At 42.9% G+C, this 19,881-nt stretch overlaps 1 protein-coding gene across 1 annotated transcript; it reads left to right on the top strand.

Moving 5' to 3' along the window:
* The first annotated feature begins 4,558 nt into the window (after nucleotides 1-4,558).
* LOC102095787 (leukocyte elastase inhibitor) lies at nucleotides 4,559-12,766 on the top strand. The gene is made up of 8 exons (XM_005509749.3): nucleotides 4,559-4,814; nucleotides 5,624-5,808; nucleotides 6,067-6,129; nucleotides 6,561-6,689; nucleotides 7,766-7,883; nucleotides 8,179-8,321; nucleotides 8,883-9,050; nucleotides 9,595-12,766. The coding sequence occupies exons 2-8, from the start codon at nucleotides 5,638-5,640 to the stop codon at nucleotides 10,000-10,002; spliced, it is 1,200 nt and encodes a 399-aa protein (XP_005509806.3). The 5' UTR covers nucleotides 4,559-4,814; nucleotides 5,624-5,637; the 3' UTR covers nucleotides 10,003-12,766.
* The last annotated feature ends 7,115 nt before the right edge of the window (nucleotides 12,767-19,881 follow it).

Below are 19,881 nucleotides of genomic sequence, written 5' to 3'. Positions count from 1 at the left end.
AGACTACATTTAGAAACATGATCAGTGTTGAAAGTTCTGCTTTCACAGCCTCACTTTTAATATTTATGTTCAGTCTGAGCTAACTTTGCACACAGTTTCCCCTTAGGGCAAGCCAAGCACTGGCAGCAGGGATTTGCACAGCAAGTCTCTGCTGCTCCTGTTGAAACTTGACACGGTGTGTCCGGGTTGCACAGTGTTTCAGCTTTCTTCTCCAAGTTGTGTGGCCACAGCCTTTCTTAGAGGATTCATGAGCAGCTGTGGATGCCCTGTCACATGGTGCTCATTGTCTCACTGAATTAGGTACTCAGTATTTCCCTGGTATCAGCCGAGGGAAGGGCCATAATCTGGCCCTTAAAGTCCCAAAATCTGTCAGTACCTTATGAGCAGCGAAGTGAAATGCCTACCCTGCACACAACTGTTTGTGTTATTCACTTATCTTCAAAGAGAATTAAACTTTATTTTAGAAACCAATTCAACATGTATTTCAAATCTAATAAAGATGCCATTCTTCCATTTCCAGGGGAGTCAAGAGCCCCAGAGGTACTGCTGTATAAATCTTCAACATTAATTTGACTCTTGGGGAAAACTTTACCCCAAAGGCTGAAAAATAAACCAGAAAAGGTTCAACTGGCACACTTCAAGAGAGGCCACTTTGCAGGATTTATTTGACCTGTTATTTCCTAAATTGTTCTGTGGACTTTCCAGAGTATGGTGCTCAATCATTTTTGCTTTTGGCCTTGGTGTTAGGGCTTGCTATAAACGAATCTATTTTAGTTAGAAATCCAGATAAAGATAGTAATTCCTTCTGATCTTAGGGCTGAATACAGCAGTATCATTACTAAAAATACTAACAGTAAGCAAATGATGTTTAGAAACAATCCCGTGATTGATATCTTACAAATATTCTTATTTCCTCTACCCCACAAAAAATTGTATCACTTTTCTGTCTGATGCATTGTAAATCTTCTAGTTTCCAGTCTCTCTTCTAGTATTCATCAACTTTCCATCACGTTTGTCATGGACCATCTGTCCCACACTTCTAACACACATATGGAAATGCCAACTCACTTTCTTGAATAGTTTCAGAAAATCACCCAGAAATAATACTTCGAATTCACTTCTTTTTTTTTTTTTTTTACTTCCATGTTATACCATGTTGTGGGAGATTTGAGGGATTTTCTTGAAGTTAATGTGCAGATGGGTTTCTATTAGGTGGAGATTTGTTACTGAACTAGCCAGGCCCAAAGGAATTTCAAGGCCACCTCGGAAAGCTGAAAACAGGACCTGCTGTGGTAGTGAGGCAGTTCTACAATAACAGGGCCTCAACAAGACATAAATAAACAGACCTATTAGCAGTGAGACATGGACGCATGGACAGCTCCTGGACATGGACAATACCCAATCAGCTAATGCATGCTTGGATCGTGGACCCGTGATCAGGAAATAACTGCATATATAAGGAGGTTTGTTTCTGTAATAAATGGCTTTGCTTGAATTCATATTGGATTGTGTGGAGTCCATGATTTTTCGCCCTCGCACCATATTTTATTCCATTAGCCCAGCAGAGTCAGCTTGGCAAGGTAGATGTATAGTAGCGTCTATATTCAGATAATACCAGCACTTGTTTCTCTTGAACAGAGCAGCAAGGGAGGAAATAGGCAATCTGACTGAAGGGCAGCTGGATGGCAGAGCTACTAGTTAGCACCTTCTGGCTAAGACCTGCGTGGGGTATTATAAGCAGAATAATATGACTAAAATTCAAAGTAGAGCCATGGCATGATATATTATATAATATAAATGGTATATAATTTATTACATTTATTACATTGATTTTTGTCAATATAAATAGGTTAACTTTTATTCAGTTATGTTTTATTAATACAATACAATACTTCACTTTTTAAAGTGAAAAAGATACATAATTTCTGTAGTGGAGAAACTCACATAGCTCAGAAAGTGAATGACCTGTCTTCAGTATATTCTATACCCTCACTAGTATTAAAACCTGCATGTCCCACGAGAATGCACCAGGCACTATCAGGCAATAGGTTTTAGCATGTTCTGTGTGGAAAACTATCCAGCTTCCTTTCAAAATTCTATTCTTACTCAAATTACTGCAACTTGATGACACAAGAAGAGAACTTGGGTACCTGGCAGCTTTGCAGTTCAATAACTAGAACACCTAGCAGGTGAGTTCTGGTTGCCAGTCCCTGCTGCCAGGACTGTTCTTGTTTTAATCCTGTAGCACTTTTACAGAAAATAAGTATCTATATGTGGGTTATTACTGTTATCCTAACAATATGTCTTTCTGATAGCATAAATCTTACTTCACTTGCTTAATATCTGCCTAGAAAATAAAATAGTAAATAAAGTACTTCAGTTCCGAGCTTTCTTTAAACTCTCCAGAGGGTGCTGCCATGCAGCTTTATCATCTGAATCCTCAGGCATGAAAGTATGTGTTCTTATTTATTGGGTGGTATGTCACAGCTTTTGTATGAGAGCACTGCCATCTACACAGCTCTTCACAGCTTTTGTATGAGAGCACCGCCATCTACACAGCTCTGAGATTGTTTTGCGTTACTCCCTCACTTGACCGGTACAGTTTGGAAGCAGTGTCCAGCTTTTCCATGCACTCACTGACAGTTTTAAACAGGCTGGAAAAGCGCTACTGAAGGACCTCTGTTGCACACCCCGATGGATGTCTTCTTGTTTTCTGCGACACCCTGCAATGCGGCTGGCATTCGGCATGGTGCTCATTGCTGCCTGCAGCCTCAGAGCACCAGCCTGAGCTCTGCCTCTGCTCACACCCCTGACATCTTCTTTTCTAAGTGACCCTCATCACACCCTGCTCTGCTGCCTGTCACTTCTGTCCCCTGTAATCTGCCAGCACAAAGCAGTCCCAAACATGGGCCAGCAATGACCAGTCCTGCCTTCTCCACAGCCCTCCACCTGCTGAGTGAGAAATTATCTTGCTAAACGGTAGAGGGGCGACCACTGAGTGGAACGGCTGTCTCAATCCAGAGTTTAATAATAGGGGAAAGTTCCCCAAATAATATTTTTAGATGATATTAGTGCCATCATTGTGTGATATCTATACAGAGGCTTAGCTGTATTTTGCTCAATTGAGTCAGCTGCTGGTCTTCTGTGAGAAATACCTGGAACAGTGAGCAGCAGAGTGCCTGTTGGCCTAAAATAAATGCGGTGCTCAGCACACAACCAGCCTTGAGACACCATGGGCAAACACTGTGAGAATGCTGACTGCTGCTTTTGAAGCAGAACAACCTCCACAGTCAAAAGACAAGTAAGTGCTTGGGCAGCATGGTGCAAATTTCTGTGTTCACAAATGATGATGAATATGAAGGATCCTGGAAGACATATCCAGGTGGTTTTGGTGTATCTCTTGTGTCACTAGGCATGAATGACTCGACTTTGCTGTCTTTTTTCTTGTTTTCTGCAAGGCATCCAGAGAAACAAACTGACAATGACCGCAGAGCCCAACAAAAGCTGCATGAGCCCCACAACCACATCAAGCCTAAAGGCAAAACCACTGGTGCCTTGAGCTCCCAACAGGGGTTCTGCCGAAAGATGTGGGCTAGACCTAGGGGTTAGGAAACCATGTCCGTAGGTGAAGTACAGCAGCAAATATTCAGAGCTTAGCACCACAGCTGAAAGTCCTCTGATTGCCATGTCTAACTGCTTTTAGTGTTGTGGGGAAAATCTACCTTCAGCCTCGGAGAGGCAAGGAGCACCAGGATGAATGAAGGAGCTGTCCGAGCTCCATTCTTTTCGTTGCAGATGACCAGCAGTGCTGGCCACACTGAGCTCTCCTAAGTGGGACTGGTGGTGCCCTCACTTCACCTCCTCTTGCCCTTTTCCTGCATGACATCATTGGAAAATCCTATTACCTAAAATTGTTGCCATATGGGAGTATTCTGGTTCCAGGATCAGTTCCCAAAGCTGTGCAACTGGGGCTCATTCTGCCCTTTGGACCAGGTCCTGTAGCACCTGGTTAGGTTTACCAACTCCTGACCTGCAGTCCAGGAGATGCTCAAAACTCAGGTTGGGATGTGCTGCTGAAGACCACTGTGTGCTACCTCTGCTCTTTGGCTCTTGCTGACACAGGAAGGAAAACATGCTGAGGTCCCTGAGACAGATACAGCAGCCAAGATGAGGCAGCCCCAGCTCAGCATGGCCCTCAGGCAGAGAAGCTGCTGGTGCAGAGTTGGGATCATTGCACCTCTCTGGGAAGGCCTGGGTTAAAGAAGAAATCACGTGTTGTTGTTATAGGCCCAGCTCTATCATCTGCTGCAGGACTGCTGGGGCTCCCCACAAGATAGGGTTTATCAGACACAACTAAGTACTTCAGGGAGAGGTGCTTCTCTGAACACTGCCTATCAGACTCCTGGTTTTTGATTTCTTTCTTTTTCTGTCTTGCAGTTACTGTATGGTTTCTGCAGATGCTTGTCATATCTTTCAGATGATCCGTCAGAGCATGCTAATGAGATGCAGCAGCATCAACAGGGTGCCTCCTCTCTGGGAGGGGAAAAAAACATATTTCCTTCTTTCACCACTTCTTTTAGAAAGAAAAAGCCAGAAGAGACTGTATCGTGTCACTTGCTTTGCTGCAGGACATGAAAAGCTGTTTTCCTGTTGATCTGTCTGTTGGCTCTTGATTTCCTTGAGCACACTCCTTGTTCAGAAATAAAGTGAACAGGGAGCCAGACTACACAGCGGCCTGTTTTGATTTAAGACAGGGCAGGGCACCACCCTCCATTAGTGAAGAAGCTACCAGAGTCAGCTCTTCTCAAGAAAAGGTAACTTTTTCAGCCCTCTCTTTCCTCAGGGTAGCGACTGGACTGGAAACAGAAGCTGGATGGCAGCAAAATGTTTTGCAGCCATGCACAAAGTCAGGCTGCAGTGTTTTTGCCTACAAGGCTGACTTTCGCCTTTTGTGGATATGGCAGTAGTCCCAGGAAGTATGTAGCCAAACAAGCTTGAGTGAACAAGCTTGCGCAACAAAAGGAGGGAGTTGGGTAATTCCCTTAAAATGCAAAAGGAGATAAATGGCAAGGCAGTTGTCTTAGAAGTGCTGGGATGTGTATGAACTTACTGCCTCAAATTCAGGAGGCAGAAGAAGGCCTTTCCAAGCTGTTATCTGGATATGACTTGGCAATCCAATTTGCTCGTCTCTCTGTTGTTGTTGTTTTGTGTAGTTTTTGTTGTTGTTGCTGTTTTCCATAGAATGTGCTTCATGTTTTATACAGTATACAATATACTTCAGGGAAGCGTGGTGTCTGGAGGTTGACCACTGCTCCTAAACCATGCAGCAGTTCTTGCAAGAAAAGGGCATGAATGTGAGCAAGGAGTTAGTGGGAGCAGATGGGGGGAGAGCAAGGGTGTGCCCAAAGGGGTCATTTGCCCAGAGGTGGTTGTTCATGTCAGAGTATGGGGTGCACTTTTCTATGAAGTGATAAGTGTGGTCTGAAACCCACTCCATGGAGGTAGCGAGTCCTTGGGGTGCTGAGTTTCATGAGAAAGGCTCTGTTTTTCCAGCTCTCTCCACACTTTCTCCTCTGACCATGGCAATGTTTATGAGATGGATTACATAGCTGTCCTGTTGTAGGACTTGGCCACCCTATGATGTGCTCCCTCAGTGCAGCAAATGCCAGCTTCTGCCTGGACTTCTTCAAAGAGCTGAGCAAAGTGAAAAGAAATGAAAATATCGTCTTCTCTCCACTGAGCATCTCAGTTTCCCTGAGCATGGTCCAGCTGGGCGCCAGAGGCAACACAGCTGAAGAGATGAAAAAGGTGAGTTTCTTCTCCTTCTCTTGTGAACTGCTATTAGAGGTTTACATTTGGAAATGGAAAAGAGGCAGGAGCCTTCTAGCAGTCTGGGTCACATTCTTCAGTCATCTGAAAGAGGTGACAGGTAGTGGTCTCAAAGCTCTCCTTTCCAAACATGTTCATCTAATTTGCAGTGCCCATAAGGCTGCATTGCAACCTCAATGTGTTCTTTGTGTCTTTGCTAATCTATTTACATAGATTTATATTGCATTTATATTGCAGGTGCTTCATATTCATGAGGTGCTGAGCACAGCAAGTCCAGGAACCAAGGGCACTACTGGAAAGGTGAGATAGTATCTGAACTGTGTGCTAACATTGAACTGTAGCATGAAGAAAAGCATGGCAAGGCACGCTTGCCTGCTAAATGGCATCACTTAATCCAAAAGCACAGTAAGAGCAGAGTTCAGCCCTGTTCTCATCAAACTGTGGAACCTGTGTGCATGGGCAGAGGGCATCCCATTGCTTTGCTGCATAAAGTGTTGCCAGATTTAAACAGGATGATCCTTTTTCAAAGTGGAAATTACAGGAAGGGAGAGAGACAAGTGGGTGACTTCGGAGAGTTAGGAAGCCCAGGCATGTGTTTGTGGGTCTTTGCCTGCCCGTTGTCCCCACAAGTCCACTTGGGGAGAATGACTACGTTTTCAGCCTGAGGGCACACAGGAGGAGCTCCAGGGGAAAGTATCTTGCTACAGGAAACTTTCCCCTGCTGCTTGCAGTGTGAAGAAGCCGGAGGAGCCCATTCTCAGTTCCAGGAGCTTCTGTCTGCCCTCAGCAAATCTGGTTCCTCATGTTCCCTCAGCATTGCCAATAGGCTCTTTGGAGAATTAACTTTTCAGTTCCTTCAGGTAAGTGACTACTGTTTATGTGGTTTGTGGTGTTGAAAAACTTCTGTACAACACTTTGGACCTCTGCTAAGGACATAAAATTGCATGTGTCTGTGTTGCTGATGCTGTGACAGAAAAGCAAGCTCTCACAGATGGATGAAACTCAGAGTAAGCAGGGCATAAAGAGAGTGACATGAGATAAAGCAGGTGTTTGTAAAAAGTCAAGGGGAAATGCCTACATTTCCTGTGGAGCAGACAAAAATACTTTTGAAAAACTGGATAGCAATTTTTGCCAAAATAATGTTTCTTCATGCTTTGATATTGGTGGAATCATCACCCTTTGTCTACATATTTTAAAATGCTATGGCAGATTTACATCACTGAGATGTAGTGTAGTGCAGAACATTTCCACAGAAATCATTGTTCCGGACAAAGGAAGAAGTCCAGTTTGCCCAAACTGAGATCCTGGGGAAAGAGTCCACCCCATTTTTCTCTCTCTCTGCACACTGTACTGAGACCTGACTTTCATGGCCTGATTCCAAAGTGCTCTTTGTGCATGTTTGTGCTGTGCACATTGGGGAAAATGAAGTCCTTGGATGTTATTTTTCATTTACTGGCTCTCTGAAGGGAATGGTGCTCCACACACAGTGGGATGAGAGGTGAGGGCCAGCCTGCAGCCAGGGTCAGGGAGCAGCAGCGGGGAGGCTGCTCCACAAGGGCAGGCAAGCAGGGACTGTGGGTTATGGCCAGGCTGGCAGGGTTGCGCTCTGCCCTCCCCAACAGCTATGTTGCTAAAATTGTTGTCATGGTGAAAAAGCAAAACACCCTCTCATCAAGAAAAGCAGGACTAAAAGACAGTGGATCTGGGACCCTCTGGCATGAAAGGTGTCCCAGAGACCAGTTGTTTGGCTCCTCCCTGTGCCCAGGAAGTCTGTCCTGAAGAGTCACAGAGCACATGAAGGACGTTTTGGAACTAATTCCCACAGAGAACTCTGATCTGCAGGTTGACATCCATTTCTTGGCCTCCTATTTTGCCCCGTGGTCAACTAGTTCTTCAATTACCATCATGAGAGCCACCTCTCTTCCCTGTTTTGCAGCAATACTTGGACTCCACAAGGGCCCTGTACCAAGTGGAGCTGAAAGCAGTGAACTTCTTTAACGCTCCTGAAAAGTCCAGAAGGAAGATTAATTCCTGGGTGAAAAAACAAACTGGTGGTAAGGACGAGGCCAGCACTTGGTTGCCTGGAGAGTGGGTATCATGACCACGTGAGATGTCAATAGCTGGTGTCTGAGTTTCTTCCTGAGCGTAGCAGCGTTCAGAAGTACTATTTTGGAGTGATTCATTTTGCTTGTGGCTACTGTAAAAGCAGCTCAAGGCATAAGGTGGCCATGAGCTTCTGGGACCTTTGACTCTGCAGATCAATTTTCGCCACAAATAGACCTCAGTCCATGTCATCCTCAGTCAATGGTCAAAATGAAAGCATAACTCACATTTGTTTGTTTTTTAAAGGGAAAATTAAAGACATGTTCCCTCCTGGCTCTATCAATTGCACAACGACACTAGCTCTGGTCAACGCTATCCACTTCAAAGGACAATGGGCTACAAAATTTAAGGAGAAAAACACCAGGAAAATGCCTTTCAGGCTGAACAAGGTACAGTTGAACAAGGACTGTTGGGAGCAAGGGAAAACAGGGAAAGTCCTGGTAGACTGTGCTCTGCTGTCTGCAGGGCAAGTCTCTGCCCAGCTCAGGTGTGGAGCCAAGTTTGTCCAAGCCAAGAGCCTTTACCCTGTGAAGTGGGAGAACAGCATCCTCTTCCCAAGTGCCTCTGTGACAGAGGTCATGTGAAGGCAAGCTTTGTTACCTCCTTGGAGAGGCTAAGTTATAGAGGAGACTTTGCTGAGGACACATCAGCCTTTCCCGGGGATTATAGTGGAAACTGGCAGCATCCCTTAGCAAAGAGTTAGAGAAGCAGCAGAAACTACAGTGCAGACCACAAGAAGCTCTTAGAGCGACTGTGATGGCTTGCACAGAGCTTGAGCCTCTGCCAATGCCCTCAGCAAAAATATGTAGTATCTTGAGGAGCATTCATGGAAAAGGAGCAAGTAATTTCAAGCAGGTTGATCCTGTGGCATTTATGATTTGCTTTATCTTGCCCCCCACCCTTCTTTTTTTTTTTTTTTTCTGTCTATTGATTGACTTGCTGTATTTTAGAGAGAGCACAGGAATGTACTGATGATGCATCAGACAGGAGAATATAAATTAGCCAGGAGACAAGAAGACCAAATGACAGTGCTGGAGCTCCCGTACACTGGAAAAGAGTTCAGCATGTTCATTCTTCTGCCAGAAAACATCTGTGATGAGTCGACTGGCCTTGAACAGGTAACACTCCTGTCTCTGCTACTGGGAGGAGATACTACCTGTTCATCCAGTACTTGAACAAGATGCTTCCCAGCCATGTAGGCCAAGCTTGTATCTTTTATTGTTATGAGTTTTATCTTGCTTTCCATAGGTGAAATACTGTTGCCTGTATAAAGATTAAAGAGATTCATGGTCATATATATTGCTTCAGAAGAGCAGAGAAAGACAGAAAACCTGCTCAAAAGCAATACATCATAGCCTTTCCAAGGGAGTTAATGACTATTTCAGTGGACAAAATGTAGCACTAGAGAAGGAAACTTATTTTTCCCTTGCAAAAGTATGAAGACACAACGCTGTATTGGTGTCTAGTGAAAATCTGAACAAAGGAAAAGGATCCCTCTGAGAAGAGAAGGCTGGCTCTGGATTTGCCTCATTTCATACTCAGTAGCTGTAGGGCACAGGCTCTTTGTCACGAAAACCAGGCTTTTCCTTAATGGCAAGTGTTTCTGTCAGCATTTTGATCTGGTTTCTCATGACCATTATACCCCGTGTTTTCTACTTGCAGCTAGAGACTGCTGTCACCTATGAGAAATTAGCAGAGTGGACCAACATGGAGAACACGTATCTGCAAGAAATCACAATATACTTGCCCCAGTTCAGACTGGAGGGAAGCTATGAGCTCAGACCAGTACTGGAAGCTCTGGGGATGAGGGATGCCTTCAATGTTGAACATGCTGATTTCTCTGGGCTGTCAAGAAATCCTGAGCTGTTTCTTTCTGAGGCCATTCACAAGTCCTTTCTGGAAGTTAATGAAGAAGGCACTGAGGCAGCTGCTGCTACAGGGTGGTTAGTTGTAGCTGGGTCATGCAGCAGCATTCCTTATGAGTTCAGAGCTGACCACCCATTCCTCTTCTTGATCAAACACAATCCAAGCAAGAACATTCTCTTCTTTGGCCGATGTTGTTCCCCCTAACGGTAGAGTTTGTTCTATTTCTTTCTTCCCAAAGGGAGAACAATACTATGGTAGAAAGGAGTAGGGCATAAACAACATGTTGCTATTTAGTGTCACCAGCATTTCCTGATATCCATAATCTTGATCCCAAGAAAAAACACCAAGCTACTTCGGCAAGACTACTGGAAAAAATACAGTGGGCCTTTCCTCTTTAGAGCTCTTCTCAAACAAGAGAACAATGCTAATTTATCTTATTTCATTCTTTAGCCACGAAAACTCTCATTGGCATAGTGTTGTCTAAACAGGTGGTTAAATGCTGTGTAAATAAGAAGTCTAAAAAGATGCCTTCCCTTTTCAGCTATATGGCAAGGCTGGTCATGGGGCCAACCTCCAAAAGGTGTTGCAGACCTTCCTCCTCAGCCAACAGGTCCCAAGCCAGAAACAGCTCAGTGCTTAACCCCCTGCTTTTATATTACATGTCTCCAGCAACCCCATCTCCAGTGCTTTCAAACCACCATGAGGGGAGGCTCTTGGCTGCCATGATAGCAGTGAAACCCACAGGTCATGTTAATGTCCGGAATGCAGCTCTACACAGAAGCTGGGCATAGAGATATGTAGCTGCACTTGTCCCTTACTCTTCTCCTCAGGTACCCTCTCCAACCATCCCCTTTGGGAAGGACCTCTGAAGCGACAAGAGCCCTTCCTACTGGGGTAGAGACATAAAAGACATACAAGGTATCCCTGGGCAGAGGGAGCTCATTTTCCCATTCAGCACAGGTGAGAGAAGTCCTGCTTCTCTCTGGTGGGCCCTGGGTGTTTACAGTCTTTGCCTGGCTGTGATTTGGAAGTGAACCTTTGCAGGATGATGCTGTACCTCTCAAGAGAGTGCAGGCTCATCAGTGTTGTATCGTAAGGGGTGCCTAAGAGCACCAGAGCAGTCCCATTTCCCTGCTATGCAAGTCCAAACCACGGACACCTTCACAATGATGCCACCTGTCTGTCTGACAAAGCCAGGGCAGGTTTCAGGGGGAATTGAAAAGCCCCGCAGTGATGTGTTGCCTGACCACAAAAAGTTGGCTGCACCTCCTTTGTCCTCAGCTGTGCCATGCTTGTGTGTTGTCTCTGGGGAAAGCTGAGTATTGTTTTCTTGCCTTTTTTCTCTACTGCTGCAAGTGTCATGTGTAGACATGTGGTCTGACACGTTGTGTGCCATGAGTGTGTGTGGTTTTCCAAAGCTTGACAAATTTACAACAATGAACTATAGCTTCGAAGTAATTTTTGTTATAATAGTCCTGTTTAACTATAATAGTTTCCTGAACCATATAGTGTGGTATCAATAAAGTTATTCAAAGCATTTAATTGGTCTGGCTTTTTGAATCCTGATTTGAAAGATGCCTTAGGTACTCAATACTTTTGAATATCTTGCCACATGTCTTGTCTCTTGCCTGTTGTATTTCATACATTAACTATAATCATCATGAGGTATAATGTACCACCACCAGGAACTTAAATGTCACCTACATACATTTGTCTGCCTTGCCATTCTAAAAATAATAACAGACGTAGAAGGTGGGATGTATTTTTTTAGTATCACTGGGAAACATTTCAAAGAAAACTCTTCCCTAAAGCTCTGGTGTTTGACATGTGCCTGAAAAATCACACTCCTTCAAGACCATAAGATGTCTGGTCTTGGAGGAAAACTGGTCCAGGTCTACAATCTCTCATCCTTCCAGTTCTACAGCCCTCAGCCTGACGAGTGGGAAATTATCTTACTAAACAATAGAAAGATGACCACTGAGGGGAAAGGCTTTCTCAATCCAGAATTTCATAATGAATGAAAGTGTCTCTAAAATACTATGTCCTCCAAATAATATTTTCAGAATATATTGATGCAATCATCTCTTACCTGTACTGAGGTGCACTGAGTGTGTCTTGGATAGAGTTACTTTCTTCATGGCAGCCTGTATGGTGGTCTTTTGGATTTCTGGCTAACCCAGCATTGATAACGCTAATGTTTTGGAACAGTAACGCTAATGTTGCGGAACAGTGCCCAAACAGCATTGAGGCTCTCTCTTTTCCCACTCTGTACCTGTCCTCAGCAATTAAGTTGGGGGTGGACAAGAAGCTGGGAGGGGACACAGCCAGGACAACTGACCTGAATTGGCCAAAGGGATAGTCTATGCCATATTCCAACTGAAATGATTCTGTGGTTCTATAACATCATGTCAATAATAGAAACTGAGGTAGAGGAAAAAAGGGTGATTTTTTTCTTTCCTGCTTCAGAGGTGTTTGTTGGTCAGAGACTGGCTGGGCATTGGCTGCTTGTGTGAGTTGCTGAGTGATTGGTTTTGCACTGCTTGTTTTTTTTTCCTCTTTCTTCTACCTATGAAACTGCCTTTATCTCAACTAACTTTTTTTCCCCGTTTGCTCTTCCTTTTCTCTCCCCCATCCCTCCAGGGGTGGAGGGAAGAAAGCAATTGTCTGTGTGGGCACTTGGCTGCTGGCTGGGTTCAACCCACAACACAGGATTTAGCTGCAGTTTGCTAAATGTGGTAATACAAAAGGAAGTATCTTAAAATAAAAACATATGGCAGTCTTGTTCTGTTTTGTTTTTCTTGTGTGGTATTCATATTCATAGGTTTCAATATTGATTGTATTATACAGATTGAAATAGTGAGCAGAGTGTTTTTCATGTCAAAATCTACTTCAGGTAAGGCCTCGAGTCATTAGATTTGTCTTTTCTGATTGTCAGTGATAAGAATTGTTGTCTAGGTAGATTTGTGCAGTTTACTCCATTTGATTCTGCATAGCAAAACTCATTGTCTGTCTGTACAAGAGCGAGTGAAGTACTGCAACACATATAGGTTTTAGTGAATTTTAAGAACTCCAAAGTTTGGAAACCTACAGTCCTGATTGTTGAGATCCACAACTGAGACAAAGAGAATGAAGCTGTACAGCAAAATTAAAGTGTGTCTAATTCTGGTCTCTGCTGCCTATACAATTTTCTGCAATTACACATTATACATTTATAAGCCACTAAGATGCCAGTGAACTGATATCAGGAGAGTTATGGTAGATTTACACCCATGCCTGAGAGTAGAACTTGGCCCTCAGTCTCCAGCTGAGTCGCTTAGGCACCTGTGCATACCAAGAAGAAAAAAGGGCCATAATGAAGTCTCAATTTAGACACGAACTGACACTGTTTTGTCTCTCCCTGTAGCACAAAGGGAGAATATATTTATGAGCACATCCCGTAGCTGGTTTCCATATACAGCAGGAAAAAATGAACCATGTCTTAAATATATAGAAAACCGCAGCTCTGCGAATGAAGACACATGGCTGCAGGATTTCCCCACTCTCAAATGAGAAGGCTTCCTGGCAGGATCAGAGCTTTGAAGTCACTCCACAAGCATTTGATGGTGTTCCAGCTCCTGTTTACCTTCTGTGGCTTAGTGGTAAAGTTTACTTAGTACAAGATGGAGGTTTAGGAAAAAGGTGAAATGGTACTTTCCAGCAGCAGCAGCAGTTGTGTGTGCTGCTGCACCATGGACACGCTGTTCTACTGGTCCACAAACAGAAATTTGTGTGGGAAGCACTATGTCATGATTTCCAGGACACCCTCAGTGTCCCTTCATCAGCATTTTGTAGTTAGATATCTGCCTTCACCTGGAACAGTGTAAGACACTTCTGAGTGTGAGCAGATTTCACATGGGTAACTCAGGTCAAATATCAAAGCTAACAGACATCACATTCTGTCAAGTCATTCCTGTTCACATCCAATAAGTGTGCAAGACCAAAACAGCAGGGAATACTTTGCATATTCTGCACAAAATATTGGTCCATGGAAGCATATTGCTCTAAAGTCAGCTTTTCTCTAATATCTATTCTGGGTATTAAAGTATCTTTTTTTTTCTTTTTTTTCATGAAGGTTGTTGGTAAGTGACATTGGTCCCAGGTTCTACATTATATTATAAATAAATGTTTACAACCAGCTGGGACACAAGTAGCTGGTATTCACAAAGTGTTGTGTCTGGACTACAGGCAGGCCAGAAATGAAAAGGCTGTCAAATTTTACCCAGGACTATATGAGAGCAACAGCTTTAGCAATGGTAAAAGTCAGTGAAACTGAGAGAAAGCAGAAATGAGGAGAAATGTAGAGAGCTTCATTTTAAGGACAGTTCAGTAGTCCTTGGTTACCCGAGGCATGTAGATAGGGAATTTGAATTGTAGAACGATGAAATTATATAATATACAAATTCCATGGCAGGATGGGCAAATATAACATTTGCACATCCAGATTATTCTGCGGCCTTTTTCCCTGGAAACAAATCCTCTTTTCACACCTCCTCTGAAGCTGAATCAGTTTACACCGGCAGAAAATGTGACCCTGTGTTTTCAAATTATGTACCTGCCAGTTCCTCAGAGGGCTTGGAAGCTTGGGAAGGGTATTTCTAAATTTGATTTTGTTTTCAGAAACTTGGTCACTGACAATAGGTGCACAGTATTTTCTATCACATTCCACTTCTGGACTACAGCACACCTGATTTGACTAGCTGTAAGGACTGGCAAGAACATCCCTGCATTAACTTTTCTGTTAATAACATATCAGCCTACTGAGCAACTGTGTAATTTGACTAGCTATGGAAATCACAGCACAAGGATGGTCATGGGAATGAGGAAGAACAATTACTTTTAACCTCCAGTCTGATGGCCAAAAGCAATACTATTCTCCTCAGAACTGTGAAATTATACAATGCTCTACAGGGCTGTGTAGCCTTGCAGAGGGTTTCTGGTTTGCAAGCCCATCATTTGTTGAAGTAGCTCAGTAGCTAACAATACCTACAGTGTTTGGGGTAGTGTGATTTGTGTAATGATAAGCTCTTGGTCATGACTACATCCACAATAATTACATTTTATGACCAGGGAGACACTCCCAAACACCATGTGTTGTGCAAAGAATAAATTGACTGATCAGTATTTGCATGACGTGGCCAGTAGCATATGTCAAAGACTCCTGGATGTAACTGTTCTAATTTACAGTCAGGATGATTTAGGGACAGACATGACTTAAAACTCTGGGGATAAGGAAGCGCTGAAGCATTACAAAGGTTTGGAAAGTCTTTATCTAGAAGCTTCTAAAAACAGGTTAAACAACATCTATAAGCCATGATGTAGACATTTTTGTCTATATTATGCTGCCTTAGGGCAGCAGATGCACTAGATACACTAGACAATGTCAAGGCCCCTTCCAGCCACACATATCTGTCATTTCCAATCAAAGCTAATTAATGGCTTGTGCTGGTTTTGGCTGGGATAGAGTTAATTTTTTTCACAGCAGCTAGTATGGGACTATGTTTTGGACACAGCTAGTATGGGGCTATGTGCTGGGAACAGTGTTGATAACACAGTTGATGTTTTAGTTACTGCTGAGCAGTGGTTACACAGAGTCAAGGCTTTTTCTGCTTCTCACCCCAGCCCACCAGTGAGTAGGCTGGGGGTGCACAAGAAGTTGGGAGAGGACACAGCTGGGATAGCTGACCCCAACTGACCAAAGGGATATTCCAAACCATATGACATCATGCTCAGCCTATAAAGTTGGGGGTAGAAGAAAGAAGGGGACTACGTTCAGAATTATAGCATTTTTTCTTCCCAAGTAACTGCTACATGCAACGGAGCCCAGCTTTCCTGGAGATGGCTGAACATCTGCCTGCCCATGGGAAGTCATGAATGAATTCCCTGTTTTGCTTTGCTTGTTTGTGCAGCTTTTGCTTTACCTATTAAACTGTCTTTATCTCAACCCACGAGTTCTCTCACTTTACTCTTCTGATTTTCTCCGCATTCCACTGGGGAGGAATGAGTGGCTCTGTGAGGCTTAGTTGCCAGCTGGGGTTAAACTGTGAGAGGGCTACATGGAGTTACAAAGGAACAACAGGTTTCCTCAATGTATCTGTTCAGAGCTATAACAAGATCTGTTGGTGGGTACAGATTTTTAATTCCTTTTAAATCTGTGTTACTCTTGGAAACTTTATTTGTCATATGGACAACAGATTTTATTATCAGTTTCTTCTGCACTAAAATCATTGCCCATCCACTGTATTTTCCATGGTTGGGTACCAAAGAGCCAGAGGAAGGAGTCTGCACATCATACAGATTGTGACCAGTGGTTGTAATGAAGATTTTGCAGTAAGTCTTTCCCATTTCAGCAGGTACAAAATGTTTCTGAGCAATCCTTGGTTCTTCACAACTCAGCTCCAAGAACAATGTGACAACGAACACTTATCTGCACTGAATGTGTTGTGTTCTCCAAAACATTTGGGAATTCCTCATCAAATATCATTTAAATTAGCACTGTATAAATTCTTACGGTAATCAGCAATTCTTGGAAGATACACCTTGTTCTATGATATTGTGTATTCCTCTATCAGTGATGAAACAATAAATGTTTGTGATGAGAGTTCATCGCTCTCTAATGTCCTCAGTAACATTGAAAAACTTGAATATGCTAAGGGGAAATGCTCAAGTCATAAAACCCAAGGAATTTCCTTTTCACCGTTGCATAAACACACTTAACTCTCATTTCTGTCACTTGAAGCATCCCAAGGTCCACCAGAATTATGACAGGCAAGTTTCACTTTGAATTTGTGCTATGGGTTTTCATCGTTTTCTGGGCTGCAGAACAACTGGTTTGGAAGATCGTCAGGGCCTCAGCAATGAAATAATAAGAGCTAGTGTCTGGAGACACCACTGCAGTATCATCTGCTGGCTGTTGCCTAGATTGAAATGCCCAGATCTTTATGTTTCTCAGCAGAATTTTCATTCATGCGTACATTTCATTGTTACAAAAAAAATTTAATCAGTCACTACCTTTGTAGGAATTAACTTCAAACCACAAATCAACATGTTTTGCCATTTCAAAAACCCCAAACAACAGCTCCATTGCATGGAAATACATATTAAATTTTTCAGTGCTAATCAATATAGAAAAACAGCCCCTTTAAAAAAAAAAAGTAAGTTTTCTGCCATCTTCATCACTGCACCCCACAATGCTGACTGACTAGAAAAGCTATGCATTGAGATGGATGGAAATTTAACTACTTGAGGTAGAGCCAGGAAAGGATTATTTATGGACATTCTGTATCTCATGGCTTTTAAAAAATGCTGCATTTGTTATTTAGGTAAAAAGACCTGGCTTATAAAATGATTTAAACTGCCACAAAGGAAAGATATCCAGAGGTACTGTAAATGAGGTCAGTCATAAAGTCTGGATCAGCTGGCAATAAAAAATTGGTTAATCATGCAGAAATATTGATCTGCCTAGCCGTAACCCCTTACTCTGTGGAATCCAGTTCGGAAGACACACAGAGGCATCCTTGCTTACAGAAGTAATTTCCTGTTCTTGACAGCTCATGAGCAGGTGAGAAAGGGTGTGAGCAGAGAAGGTACAACAGGCAGAACTGGCTGCATTCCTAGAGATTTTTTTGGATGCCGATAAGAGAAGTGAATCAAAGATGGAGAACTTTTGATACTGTTTTCATCATGTCTAAACCTCTCTGGAGATTAAAGGGCTTCATTGCAATCATGGAAAGATTTCTGGTGCAGACAGAAGTTCAGATGGAAAAAAACCCCAAACAGTGCTGGACTCACCTCTTCCCTAGCAAGTTGAATGACCAGCATGAGGTGGCCCACATTGACACTAATGAAGTCCTGTACTTTGTTGCCAATAAATTCAGTGTTAAAGAGTCAACAGACAGCAGTGAGATTTAGAAGGTGATACTTACTTTTCACTAGGTTCTTAATTCAGATAGCCTGGAAATCAGGGGAATTGATATCAGGCTTCATTTACATGATGCTTCCCAAATAAGCTGACACCATCAGCTACATCTGAAGTCTCTCCCACTTCTTGATCAACTTAAAGAAATAGTTTTCTGTCATGCTAAAGTTGCTTTGGATCACCACATATGCTAATTGCTCTGATATGGTGTTGAAGCTTTGCTATTTTTGTGATGCTTCTATAGCAGATGTCTGACAATTAGGGTGGCCCCTCTTGGTACCTGTCCCAGTGAAAATCACAAAAGTCTTTGTTTTGTTCTTGCTGTTTGGAAACCCTTCTTATCTAATGGTATCTTTACTCACAGGCAACCTCAGACACATCAGGTACTCTGTAATTATCACCTGAGCAGTCTCAGAGTAGTATCAGAATGTTCATTTTGTCAGATGAAAGGAACAAGAAGAGAGCATGAGAACAGCCTCTAGTTTCTAAACAAGAATCTTCCCTACTGCGTCCTTCAAACACTGGCAGCAAGTGAAGCATACAGCTGCAAACAGTGAGAAAAAAGCGAAAGGAGAACCATAGCCATCCGAGCTTACTGCAGTGTGTCCACTTGCAGCAAAGAATAATCACAAGGGTCTGTTGGTCTGTCCTGTACGGAGTGAGTCACTGCTTCTTGCTGTGAAATTGTGCTCTGCTGATTGACATCACTGAGTGGATCTCTTGTTCCTCATTTTGGCCTTCCTGTGCTTATCATCTCATCTATGTCATCAGTACTCTTTGCGATTTGTAAATCATATAGAGAAGTCTTAATTCCCTTGGCCCTGGCCCCAAGGCCATCAGAAACAAGTGAAGGAAAAGTTTGAGACTTTCAACGAAAACGGCTGTGAACAGGTAAGCAGTGCTGAACAAAGCTTGTCCCTAAGGATGTGGCACTATTTACAGTCTTATCTAAATGTGTGGAACTTCATGGGTAGGAAGCAGCTCAGTCTGTGACCCACTCCTCTGTGCCTGAAAGCAGCTTTACCATGACAAGTGTCTGACCACCAGCTAAAAGGGCTGTCTTTGAAATCTGCATTATCTCTAGAGTAGTCTATCATCTGAAACAAAATACCCCACTTCTTTTGTACTTGCAGTGCTTTCACATCTTCATCTTCCTTTCCATGCAATGCATCTCAGGAACTACTTCTCTGTAACCTTCCAAAAAAAATCCTCCTGTTATTTATCCTTTCCTGTTAGGAGGCTTATCCTCTGAAAGAAACAGAGTCTCCTTATTCTGAGACTACCATGACCATCTTCAATCATCTTCATTTTCCTCTGGCCAGCAATGAACCTTTGCATTATTCCAAGAGCTAGAAGGCAGTCACTGGGCTGAGAGGAGTGCAGCAAGTCCTTGCCCAGCTCCCAGTCCAAAGGCAGGATGAGCTATAGCTTTGTTTTTCCCAGCAAGCATTTGCCTACTGAGTCTCTTCAGAACCTACTGTGCAGGAGATGCTTCAATCTACTTGAACAATAATTCCTGTGTTTCCCAGACATTTCCATCAGAGAGCTACACCAGTCTAAGCCACTTGCTAAGTTGCATTATAAGAACCTAGAAAAGCAGAAAATATCAAAGGAATAGCCTCAAAGAGTGGTAGAAAATGTTCCTTTCTGGGAATTAATGCCAGTCCAGCGTCTGCATTAGCTATAATTTGACCACTGACAGAAGATGATCCATGTGAAACAAACCACCACCAAATGAAGCAATGGAGTGACAGTTAATCTCCAGGGTAACTCAAAACGTAATAGGAACAGAAGTACCTAAAGAAATAGAGAAATAACACACAACAACAAAGAAACACATTCAAGACAGTTAAGAAAAGAGCTCAAAAGTGTCAGAAAACTCAAGCAGGACTAAGAGTACAATGTTTTACTTTGCTAGTTTATTAGATAACTTGAACGTTGCCTTGATGGATTCATACACAGAAGAATGAACTTTAAGCGGAATTGTGGCTCTAATACACAACCCTGTCCCTAAAGGACATCATTTATTGTGCTCCAGTATTGTAATTTTCTATTCACTATATTAATTCAAATTTAAAATTGCCAGTATTCCTGAAAAAGAAATATATAGAATTGTCTTGCTGCTTGAA

Source organism: Columba livia, chromosome 2 (assembly GCF_036013475.1).
Source record: "Columba livia isolate bColLiv1 breed racing homer chromosome 2, bColLiv1.pat.W.v2, whole genome shotgun sequence".
Lineage (NCBI taxonomy): Eukaryota > Metazoa > Chordata > Aves > Columbiformes > Columbidae > Columba > Columba livia.
The sequence above is the reverse complement of the archived record's forward strand: the minus strand, read 5'-3'. Positions and strand labels throughout refer to the sequence as shown.